The sequence below is a fragment of the Musa acuminata genome, chromosome BXJ2-1, assembly GCF_036884655.1.
Source record: "Musa acuminata AAA Group cultivar baxijiao chromosome BXJ2-1, Cavendish_Baxijiao_AAA, whole genome shotgun sequence".
Lineage (NCBI taxonomy): Eukaryota > Viridiplantae > Streptophyta > Magnoliopsida > Zingiberales > Musaceae > Musa > Musa acuminata.
In genome coordinates, this window is record NC_088338.1 from 4,804,527 (window position 1) to 4,817,195 (window position 12,669).

At 41.1% G+C, this 12,669-nt stretch overlaps 2 protein-coding genes across 4 annotated transcripts; one reads left to right on the top strand and one right to left on the bottom strand.

The window, feature by feature from the left end:
- Positions 1-1,015: 1,015 nt before the first annotated feature.
- LOC103983968 (mitotic spindle checkpoint protein BUBR1-like) lies at positions 1,016-4,709 on the bottom strand. The gene is made up of 11 exons (XM_009401337.3): positions 4,328-4,709; positions 4,156-4,215; positions 3,907-4,051; positions 3,629-3,786; positions 3,154-3,235; positions 3,012-3,078; positions 2,893-2,947; positions 2,414-2,579; positions 2,241-2,323; positions 1,624-1,704; positions 1,016-1,525 (listed from the first exon to the last, which is right to left on the bottom strand). Exons 1-11 carry the CDS (start codon positions 4,597-4,599, stop codon positions 1,465-1,467), a joined length of 1,230 nt encoding a protein of 409 aa, XP_009399612.2. The 5' UTR covers positions 4,600-4,709; the 3' UTR covers positions 1,016-1,464.
- Positions 4,710-11,437: 6,728 nt separating this feature from the next.
- LOC135583964 (large ribosomal subunit protein P1-like) lies at positions 11,438-12,522 on the top strand. Of its 3 annotated transcripts, none has more exons than XM_065091551.1 (5): positions 11,438-11,564; positions 11,666-11,768; positions 11,871-11,994; positions 12,074-12,171; positions 12,289-12,522. In XM_065091551.1, the coding sequence occupies exons 1-5, from the start codon at positions 11,518-11,520 to the stop codon at positions 12,340-12,342; spliced, it is 426 nt and encodes a 141-aa protein (XP_064947623.1). In that variant the 5' UTR covers positions 11,438-11,517; the 3' UTR covers positions 12,343-12,522. The 3 variants fall into 3 exon arrangements, with proteins under 3 accessions (XP_064947623.1, XP_064947625.1, XP_064947626.1); XM_065091553.1 differs by having other exon boundaries at positions 11,484-11,564; positions 11,669-11,768; XM_065091554.1 differs by having other exon boundaries at positions 11,486-11,768.
- Positions 12,523-12,669: the final 147 nt, after the last annotated feature.

Sequence of the window (12,669 nt, forward strand, 5' to 3'; positions counted from 1 at the left end):
TGGGCTAGGTCGTACATGAACACATGGGCTGAGTCGATCTGGTTTGACAGATCAACTTGACTTAAGTCAAACCACAATTAGACTCTTCTTATCAAATCATATTTCAACATATTAAATTATTAAAGAATAATTCAAATTCATTAATTAAAATTTTTAATTCACGATCTTAAATTTAAATCTAATTATATTATAGAAATTCACACATAATTCTTGAAACATAGATATATCTAATTAAATAAATAAGAACTATTATGCTAATCTAAAAATAATAATTAAATAATTAAATAAATATTAAACTTCACTTAAGCTTAAGAAATCAATATAAATCAAATATTCATTCTAACATCACAAATGAATTGTTATTATTTGTTAATCATAAAATTTTAAAATTAAAACATCATTATGCATTATAAAATTATATAAATCTCAATATCAAGATTTTAAAATATAAATCAAAGTTAATTAAAAAAGAAAGGATCTTATCTCTCCTCAATTATCCTTTTTTCGATATCATCGAAATCCTCTCTTCAATCCTTTTATTATTAGGCTCGATGTGAAATGAGGGAGGAGTAGTTCAATTTATAAAGGAGAAGATGAGATCTCCTCAAAAAGTAAGTTATAATTTAATTTAATTTTTATTTTACTTTCCCACGAAAATGAAATGTAAACTATTTACTTTCTAAAAATTAAATTATTCATTAGGAAATATATCAATTAATAATTTGATTAATTATAGAACTCTTAACTTATTCAGATGATTAAGAAAATCAAATTTAATCATTTCTGTAACAAAAGTTAATAATAAAGTAATAAATTATTTATAATAATTAATTTATGTTAAGAGAGAAATTATTGGCGATTATAATAGACAGCAAACAACGATGAATAATTATAGGACAGGAAAAGAGGTATCATTTAAATAAAATTAAAAACATGGACACTTGTAAAATAACTCATAAAGAGGAGCAATTTTAGGAAAATCACCCAACAAAATACGAAGACACGATTTATCCTTCGAAAATGTGAAACTCCTGAAATCCAATACATTTACATGACGCATTTTATGGATAAAATCTGCGATGGGATGATAAAATTATCCGCTACAATATGCGATAATAAACTGTCACACGACATTTAATTCTCACATCAACTACAGACTTCAACTACGTCGCAAGCACTGTCATGACAATTTGATCCATAAGCTAACACCACATGCCACTTCATCGAGAAATTTCTTATCTGGAGTTCAACATAAATTTCTTATGTTTCCACAGCATCAGTGCAAGCTTTGGAGGAAAAAGCTGCTTGGACACGAAAAGACAATAATTCATGTAGTTCAAATGCAGGAAATCTCTGTTTAAAACTTGCAGCACACATCTGAACGCAATCAACGCCAAATTTATAGCCTGGGGAAAGAAATCCAGCCCACACCATAAGAAAATGCAACTGTAGTTTCTGGGGATACTATCTAAGACTACTCGGAGGAAAATTGCGCAGTGGATTGGCTTTAAGCATTTCTGTTTCCCTGTTCAAGTCAGAGAGGTTAGTGATGAAGCAAAACCAAGCTGAGTGATAATATACGTACATATATTAAAAAAAATTCAAAATTTGTGGATTTCTTACTTCTTTAGGTTTCGGCTAGTTGCTTGCCTCAGTTTCAATATGGAAGATTTTGGGTTCTTGGTAACTCGAACTAATGGCAACCTGATGCAAAAACAAAATGGAATTAGCAGGGAAAGAGTTGATTCACATGATATATACCTTTTTCTTTTTAACTAAGGGTAAATAGTGAGGGTAGGATTCGAGTTCAGGATCTTATAATAAACTATTAAGGTCCTTTTCAACCAAGCTAGCTGACACCTTCAAATAATAATCGATTTCACATGAATAATATAATCACTAGATTGCACATTAGATGAATATAGATGAAGAAACATAAACCCCGTCCTTATAGTGAGTGACATAGAATATCCTGTCAATAATCAAACACAATTATTAATTGCTTGTATTGATGTTCTAAACTGTCATGTCCATGCAAATCCAAATTATTATATTTCGAATAGTAATATGGATTACTCGAATGACTTCAGAGATTTAACTTAATCAAATACAAACCATCATGAAGTATCTGCTAGCAATTGATAAGGATTTATTTTTCTGCCCAGAAGTATCAACTTTAGCTATGAAAATGGGTAAAGCTTTTCACATGCATGCAAAGGTTTAAACTTTGGATGACGTACTCTGAGCATTCTTCATCAACATACACCTCAATACAAGCACTTGAAGTTGCTGAACCTGCACTGTGTCCTATTTTTTGAGGGATCTGACACCATGAATAGCAATATTACTCAAGAATAACAACAGTGAACTATGAAGAATAAAGAGAGATTGACTTGAAAATTATGGTACAGACCTTATATGATGACCATTTGGTAGGAATTGAAGCATTTTCCTTATTTCGATCAGACCGGCATCCTAAAGTATTCCATGGCATTTCATTTTTCTTTAAGTTCGGGAGATGATCATTTGTCCCAGAATTTGCATCCTTGTATACAGACAGGTGCTTATTGGTATCAACCCTGTGGAAACAAACATAGACAACTCATAAATAGTATCAATTTCGGTAGTGGAGAAAACAATATGTTCTATTCACAAAGTGGAATTATCTACAATATATAAATAATTAACAGGCAATTAGGCAGAATACATTTAGATCATTACATCGATATTATTGAATGCAGAAAACAAGCATAGCATAAACACAAACTATGATGAACTTCCAATATACATCTGGATAATTAGCAATGCCTTTCCTCATTTACACCATAGCACGGAAAACCATGTCCACCTCATAAATCCCTGACTTTGGCTCCTAAAAGTGAAGTAGTTTACCTCTGTAGAGTGGCCATCCTTTTAGAAAAGACCAAATTTTCTGCTGTCTGTCTTCCTGGCACATTAAGAGATAGGTAAGCAGTACACATGATACACAATCAAACACTAAGCTTCCTTACTTGATTCTGCTGAAGTTAAAACAGTTCCAAAACTCCGCATTGGCAAGGGATTATCTAGCAGATCGTCCTATACAAAAAAAACATAAGGAGAATAAGTATATGAGGAACAAAAGGACCCTCGATCAAATTCAACGCAACTTGCCTCATTGCCATGCTTTTTTAGTGATGAACGGATGAGAAATTCCCTGTATGCAGCTTCTAATTTCTCCCCTGGTGTCGCCTTCCTACAATACAAAGTTAAAATACTATCTTAGACACAAAACAAACCAACAAACACTTACAATATGCTATCTATATGTTGACATCCAGTCCAAACTAATTCATTTGTGTTAATCAGAATATATTCAAAGGACATTTTTTTCCTCAAAGAGTTTTGTCATCTTAGACCTTTTCCATCAATATGCACGACCCCGGAAGGTAAGATGGATTTTACAGCCAAGTATCGACCTTAGATCAAGGATTTAATGCTTGAGCCATGTCTAACCAAGACAAATTTAGGCTTGAGATTTACTCAACTAGAAATAAACAAATCTAGTTGGTGAAGTAGAAACATCTACGAACCCCCCTTAATTTGATGATCCTATATCTCGATTGGAAGTGTTGCAGGAGGCTCTTACCTAGACAAACCGAGATTGAGGATGTCGTCAGCCTTTCTCAACCTGTTCTTTGCCTCCAGGTGCATGGCATAGGACGTGTAGAAGATTGAATGGCTTTGTCCGATCTGATTTGCATCCAGGAATTGGAATATGACTTCAGCATCAGCACAGTGATCGGCCTATGGGAGCAATCACGATCCATCAAAGTCACAAAGGACAGAAGTGAAGAAGAGAATGCTCTAACCAATTAGGCGAGGAAAGAAAGACAAAGGAATCAAGAAAGCGATAATGACACCCACATATTCCAGCCACACTTTGAGGTAACGCAAGTCCTCCCGATAACGCTCGTCATGCCAAAAGGTGCGCACGCATTGCTCGTACATCACGACCAACCCGGAGCACTCTCCTCCGGTGGGAAATGATTCTTGAACCCATTTTATGCACCTTAATTTTAGATCCGATGGAGGAAGATAAAGTAGAAATGTGCAGATCAATATCAATCCTAATTACAGAACAGTAGCACAACTGGCCAGGTGAGAAGCGCTTACTCAAGCCACGGCTGAAGAGGATCCTCGCCCTGGTACTCATCGATGGCCTCTATCATCCTCCTGATGGATTATCGAGAGTTCAAAACAGAAAAGGCGAATCATTCAGATGGCACCCATCTAGATCTCTACAGGAAGAGAACGAGAGAAAAGTGGGAAGGAGAGGGAGGAGTGCCTGCGGGTGCCGAGGAGGGAGGCCTGGAGGTGCCTGTCGATCTGGGATCGGAGGGCGTGGTTGAGGAGCTTCACGTTGCGGCCGCGCTTCAAAGGTCGGACATTCTCCTTGTACACCTCCCACTCAAACCCACCCGTCGCCACTGCGCTTCCATCCTCCACCTCCGCCTCTCGCAGCCGCCGCCGCTGCTTCTGCAAGAATGCCGTCTCCGGGTCTACATCCGCCACCACCAACTCCACCTCTGCTGCTGCGATCGATGCCTCTTCCTCCATCCGCTCTTCCTGATCTCAAAAGGTTACCTTCCTCTTCCACAAACACGTTAGCAAGAACACGAAATTCAAAATTGAGCGGTCTCTCCCGTCGCACTGTCTTTGGGTTGGTGTTACTAAAGTCACGATCGCTGCACGTGGTCCATCCCCCGGGTAATTCGATCCATTTCAAATTGATCTTTCGTAAGACATGATTGGATAAAAAATTAGGGATGAGTTCAGAATAATGAAGATGCGGGTCCCACGGTGATAGGGAATAACGTGTTCCCTTCCTTGTAGTGAGCTGTCGGGAAGCGTTCTTTCACCCCTTGCCTATCACCATTTTGGGAAATATAGCACGTTATAATCCATCACCCCCTTTCTAATTGCATACCGGGAGTATTAATCCTTAGCGACTAGGCCGATCTCCCTTTTCTCCGATCGCATCAAGTATAAAAGCTGACCCCTAAAACCTGAGAGGGATTAAAAAAAGCCTCTTGTCATTCCATTCTTAATTTGTGCAAAATTTTTTTCAATATTGACCACTTACTTAGGGATTCTAGTGAAACCAAGGCAAGCCTCGGGGTCTTCAGAACGTCGAGGAATCTCAAACCATCTTAGTAAGACATGGAGTCTACCTAGCATGAACAAGTGGAACATCAGAATTGCATTAGTTGGATTTCTCCCCACTATAACCACCTCTTGTGCTATCCATGTGAGCCTCCAGGACAAGCTTGTGCCTTCGGGATGGAATCAAGTCGTGTTGACTCCCCCATCAACAATATTAAGGTAAAATATTTTATCACTAAAGGAAGTGCTCGAATATCACAAGAATATTCACCCGTAAACCCCCTCAACGAGCACTCCAACGAGGAAGCGCCACCGCCTACACATAGTGCATTCTGATAGAGAGGACAACTACCCTCTTTTCCACATAGTGCATTCTGATAGGAAGGCCACTTCAACACAAACTCCGAGGCACTATTGGTGTTGGTTCAACGATCTAGGGCTCTCCTATCCAGGATTGAATGTAGGGCACCTGAACATATATGTTGAGGCCTTTCTAAGCCTCACACATCAGCTATAGGCATTGGTTGGAATGATATATGTCATTGCTCCTCTCTTATCCCAACTGACCCAATAGTCAACCCCACTTCCAACACAACGATCGATGGTCCAGCCCTCGCTTGCTCCTGCACCTCTCGGAGCCTCCCAACAGATCCACAACCGATTGCCCCAAACTATTCCTAACAAACTAAAGTGTCACTTGGAGCATCATTGTCCCCCACAATGGAATTTAGCACACCCCCTCGTCGTGGATTTGCCCTGGCCGAGTTAGAAACCCAATATGTTGACTCAATGGAGGACTTACTCAGGGCTCAACTTTGTTAGGTCGACCAATGCCTGGATGGGATACAACGTGAGTTATGCTAGTTATAAGTGCCCTACAAGTCAATTACATGGATGATGACAGTTTTGGTTATTATTATTATGATATTTTCATACTTTATATTGGATGATAAATATATTATAATGTCTTTGGATCTGTGCAACGGGAATTGGATCATGATGAGATAATAATAATGGGACTGATTCACTTATAAATATATACCATAAATATTCTTAATCATAGGTTATTCGAGATGGACATCGAGATAATCGGATAGACTAGTGTATTATATACATATCCATATGATGGAGGCAACTAGTCTCATAGTTGCATATGTGGGGACACTAGAGATATAATGCAGGTGCTCATTGAAGAATGAGTTCACTAAATGATCCGCTCATGAAATATTGGATAGTTAATAATACTTCATCGTTAGATAGTTGTTCGGTGGTCCTAGTTGTGTGTTTGATCCTTAAACTTGAGACATCAAAGATGTTATATATAAGCACTTCACTCTTTGATACTATATTTAAAAGTTTAAAAGCTTCAGATCTAACATAGCAAGTCATCGGTAGTGGTAGCCAACCTTATGAGGGCAATTGAGTGTCAATAAAGGATTATTCACTCTCGATGTCATAAGAAGAATGTCTCGTATGTTTTCACTCAAGAAAATTTCTTATCGGGGTCATTCGGATTGAGAGAGGAGTTCATTCGAGAGAATTTGATTAGAGTGAGACTCGAGTAGATTCCATATGGGCTTGACAGCACCATACTCGGTATATAATATATGAGATATTAGATAGATGAGGGATTATAGATACATGGTAACTGAAGGCAGACAAGTCCAATAGATTAGATCCCCTTATATCATTTGGGGACTATGACGTAGTAGTCTAGTACATATATATTCGATGAATTGAGAGAATTATTATGAGAATAATAATTCACTGAGTCGAAAAGAGTTTTGAGTCAGAAGGAGTTCTAACAGGTGTAAATTATGAGCAGCTCGATATAAGGCCTAAAGGATAACACACATGTAGTAGATGACGCAACGAATAGAGGATTGAACATGAGATGTCTAATGGACCCCTATTTTAATGAATCCTTGGGTGAGACCCAATAGAGCTTAGAATAGTTATTTGATACTGATCTAATAAACTTTAAACTCAGGATAATTAGATGGAGATCTAGTATCCATTATGACAGGATCCATTAGGGTTAGTAGTAGGAGCCCTCTATAAATAGGAGTTAGGGCTACATGAATCATAGGTTAGACCCACCAATTGTCTCCCCCTATCCTTCTCTATATGCTTCTTTCTCAACCGACTACCCCCTCTACAATGCAAGAGGGTAGCAAGGACTACCCCTATTGTGTGGTGGTGGTGCGCAAAGACGAGGAAAGAATGCGTTGCAAGAGGAGGTGCATCGTCGCTTCATCCGCTGTGTGGAACATCGCTAGAGAGGAGAATGCGAGATCTCCTTTATCCATAGATTGAGATATACATATAAGAGATATACAAATTCCCTTAGGTGAGACCATCTCACATCTTATGCAATTTTTGATTTTACGAGTTTTTTTGCTCTCAATCGTCACACACTATTCGATATAAATTTGTTTTTCAAAAATCGATTTATGTTCTGTTTTTTTACTGCTCAAGTAATGCTCTCCTAGATTTCCTTCCCAATAAGTTCTAGCACTTGAAGGGAGAAGCTTATGACCATGCTTCGAGTTGCTCTCCATTCGTCCAAAGCATTCAAAAGGAACCCCTTCCAGCCAACTTCCTCCTCCTGAAGTTGGAGGCATTTGAGAGTAGCTCTGATCTAATAGAGCACATTATAGCCTTCAGAGCCCATATGTCCTTATACAGTATGTTAAACACCTTAATGTGCCAAGTGTTCCCAATGACATTAAGGGGCTCGACCCGAGAATGGTATAGCCACCTGAAGCCATTCTTGGTCTCCTCCTTTGCCCAGTTCGTAGAAGAGTTCGAGCTTTATTTTCTCACTAATGTGTGCATGAAGTCCTCAACGTCCATGCTGCTCGGGTTAAGGCAAAGGGAGGACGAGCCCCTCTCCCACTTTGCCAATGAGATCAAAGGGGTCCAAAACGCCCACCCCTCTCTAGTGATACAAGCTTTCATAATAGGTCTACAACCCTCAAGATTTTTCTAGTCATTGATTAGGAGGCCACCCGTGACTATCCCCGAAATGCTCTAAAGAACCAACTAATACATGATCATAAATGCCATGATCTCATGCCAGAGCAAGGAGCCCCACAAGAGATCACGCCAAGAACTATCCCGAACCCCAACCTCATGCTCGCCGCAGAGGAGACACCCCTGACCCAAGGCACCACACTCGAGGCTTGAGCCAATCCCTCTCAACATAACGAAGATGAAGATCTTTCTCCAAATAAGGGAAAAATGATTCTTGAAGGAGCTAATGCCCCAGAGAACTCCCTTGGAGCAGAGGGACAGATTGAAGTACAGTTGCTTCCATCGAGATTATAACCATGACACAAAGGAATATCGTGACCTTAAGTACAAGATCGAGGAGCTCATATGAAGGGGCCACCTCAGAAAGTTCCTTTACAAACCCCAAGAACCATCCCCTCGGCCCTAGGGCCTTGTCGAGAAGCAAATGGATGTCATCTTTGGCGGATCTACCTCGAGCGGGGACAACTCCTCAGAACATAAGGCCTATGCCCAAGCCACCATAGAAAAGTGCCCAAGGCATGAGGAAGGCTAAAAATCATTTTTGAAGAAGAGCCTAAGCACCTTGACCCCACACATGACGACACATTGGTAATCTCGGTCAGGATGGCCAACGCCCCAGGTGAAGAGGGTCATGGTTGATACGGGTAGCTACGCCGATGTGCTCCAATTTGATACTTTCTAGAAGTTGGGATTGATGGTGAGTGATCTCTCCCTGATGACAACATTGTTGATCGGGTTTATTGGGGATTTCATCTTCCCCCTCAAGATAGTAAACCTATATATTACTTTTGGTGAAGAACCACACTCTAAGACTCTAACGACTAAGATTATGTGGGAGACATCCCTTCAGCCTTCAATGGCATCATCGGTCGACCTACTCTTAATCGGTTGAGGACATTAGTGTCAACATATCACATATGACTTTATATCGGCTAAGGAGTATCAAGAAGTCATTGATATATTAAAGTGCCACCTTGTTCGATTGTCACAACTCACTTTAGCCACCCCTAGTGACACTCTAAGCCTATACCTTGCGACCACTAGCTAAGCTATCAGCTCGGTGTTGTTTTGAGAAGATGCAAGAGCACAACGACCCATGTACTACACTAGCCATATTCTGAATGGCCCCGAGGAGTGCTATCCCTCTATTGAGAAGCTAACGTTCGCTCTAGTACTTACAGCAAGAAAGTTACGCCCTTACTTTCAATCATACCCGATATGAGTGGTCACCAATCAAACACTCCGGCAAGTCCTCTTGAGATTGAACATCTCAAGGCAAATACTAAAGTGGTCAATGGAGCTTGGAGAATTTGACATACAATATATCCTGAGGATAGCCATCAAAGCCTATGTGTTAGCAGATTTCATATCAGAACTAGCACCTTCTCCCAAAGGTGAAGGAGGAGAGAGCACGTCATCCCTACTTGGACCTTATTTGTCAATAGTTCGACTACTTCAGAAAGAGATAGAGTTGGACTTGTATTGAGGGGCCTAGGCATCCAGGTCTACGTGTATGCCCTTTGGTTCGAGTTCAAAATAACTAACAATGAAGTTGAATATGAAGCTCTCTTTTCTGAGTGTCGGCTAGCATGAGAACTCCATGTTCAAGAGTTGGAATGTGTTCAACGACTCGCAACTAGTCTTTAGCTAGATTGACGGGAGTTATAAAACCTGATATACACCGATGGCAAGATACTTGGCCAAGGTATGCCAACTTGTCCATTGCTTCATCCGACTTACTGTATAAAGGATCCCACGAGTGGACAATGCCCAAGCAGATGGACTGGCCAAGTTAGCTTCAGCTTGATCGATAGGAAGGATCCACCCGATGGTTGAGGTTCTCCTTGCTTAAACCATTGAAGCATAGGACATTGCCACCATGATGTGATGCGATAGTAGACAAGGATCTATTAGGGACACTCAGATCTGCTCTGGAGAAGCCCACTACGGTAGAGCCCCTAGCCCGCTACGATGAAGCCCTAAGCTTGCTACGACAGGAGGAAGACCTGCTATGATGGATGACGAGGCTCGCTACAGTGGAGCCCTAAACTCGATACGACGAGAGGAAGACCCACTATGATGGACAACAAGATCCATTACGACGGAGCCTTAAGACCACTATGGCAGACGACGAGGCCCATTATGGCGGAGCCCCCAGCACACTACGGTGGAACTCTCAGCCCAATATGGCAAGAAAAAAGATCCATTATAATGGAGATAAACATGATAAAACGTCAGGCATGATGTACTCGAGACAAGCAAGTCAGAAAATTATAGGCACACCAAATGGGATACACCAAAAACATAAAAATCATGGAACTCGACCCAATCAACCCCGATGAAATAAAATGGCTGAATGATGTGCCTTGAACCCCCTTATTGGAGCCCTGAAGCATGTCTTCTAGGGTGGATTAATGATGGGGAACAAGGTGACACCAACTTTGACCTGTTGATTCACCCAGCAACCCATTGCCACCTAGATAGTGACGAGGGCAAAAAGAGCCACACGCCTCCCCTTCCTTGCAGCGAGTAGTAGGGAAGCAAATTTTCACCCCCCGATAATAATGATTTTGGGAAAGGTCGCACGCTCGACCGTAGGGAGCATTAATCCCCGACGACGGAATTCATCTCCCCCTTTTCCGGCCACATGCCCTAAAGGGACCATTGATCCCTGGCAATGAGGCCCATTTCTCCCTTTCTTGATTGCTGGGCACAGGCCATCACCGTTCGCTTGTAGCAGACACTAGCCCAAACAAATAACACTTCTATGATCGTCATTCGTTGATGATGCGTCATAAAAAAAAATGTATCAACCAATCATCAACATAAATAAACCCTTACAAGAGTACGAATCGAGAAAAGTGCTATCAACCTCCCGTCATTGATCGCTTAGGTATAAAAATTGATTTTCAAAACTTGAGGAGGGGACCGAAAAAAAAAAAAAAAAACTCTATCAATTTTATTTTATTATTAATTTTATCATCGAAATGATGAGGTCGGGAATTCCTTCGACGATAACCGCTTATGTAGTTATTCTGATCCATCTCTGGAACCCCGAGAAATCTCACATCCCGATCCGATGCGGAGTCCAACTTGCACGAACAAATGAAACCTCGGGATTACATCGATCGGATTTCTCGCCACTTCAACAACCTCTTGCGTCATTCATGTGGGCCTCTAGGACAAACTTACGCTTTTAAGACGGAATCAAACGGCTCCCCAGTCAACAACACCCAGAATTCTACCAACCGGGGGCTCCTATTTACTAAAGCCTGTCTGGTGTTGGACAGACCCGTACGCCATGTTGCGTGTCCATTAAACCCTAACTCGTTACCAATGATTCCTTCAGCGCGGCTGAGGACGATCCGCCCTAGTCTTCTTAGGCAAGCTTCCTCTCTTCCGCTCTCGATCCCTCCGTTTCTTCAAGCTATTCTTTTCCTCTGGTGTTCTTCTCGGTGATTGCTCTCTCTTTCACGTCGGTCAGCAGCGGAGTCCTTCGTCACTTTATCGCTGCCATGTCGTCGATTGGAGAGCTCGCCTGCACCTACGCCGCGCTCATCCTCCACGACGACGGCATACCCATCACGGTTCTCTCCCTCGTTCTCTGTTCCTCTAGGGTTCTTCTTTTGTTTGCAGCGATTATATGTGCATTCTTATTTCTTTCTTTACATGTCTTGTCGAATGATCAGTCGGAGAAGATCTTAACCGTAGTTAAGGCGGCCAATCTGACTATCGACTCCTACTGGGCGCCCCTCTTCGCCAAGCTCCTCGAGAAGAGAAGCGTCGACGATCTCATCTTGAGCGTTGGATCCGGTTCGATCTTGTTTCTCTTCTTATCAAGAAAAATCCGATTTTTAAGTTCTTTGTGCATAATGTTTGAATGTTCTTGCAGGAGGTGGCGGTGCTTCGGTTGCAGTCTCTGCTGCCCCTCCTGCTGGTGCGGGTGGTGGTGGTGCCGCTGCTGCCGCTCCTGCGGCTGAGGAGAAAAAGGTGAGATATTTGTTAATTTCCTTGCGTTTGTTTATGTTCGCTACATCGGAATTTAATCTGTAAAGAGTTGGCAAAGGGTTTCATTTGTTTTTTTAATTTTCCCTTCTGTTGCCGCAGGAGGAACCCAAGGAGGAGAGCGACGACGACATGGGATTCAGCTTGTTTGATTAGAGAGAAAGGGAGAGCACTACTTTAGTACTATTGCCGACTTATGTCTTTTTCTGATTTTGGTGTTATGACGTTCAATTTTGCTTCTAACACATTTGCGTATGTCAACTCAAGGTAACAGGATTATTTCTAATGGAATGTAAGAATTTTTCATGTTGGTATATGATGTTTCTATTTAGCGAATTGTTGTGTTCGTACTTTATTTTGTTCTATTCTTGCTATGGGCATGATTTGCGAGCATATTTTGTGGACACTGATCTTTCTTTAGCTTGACCGGATGCATATATTGCTGTGTTACTCTGGCACGCATGAACTTGTTCAGTGTAGTAT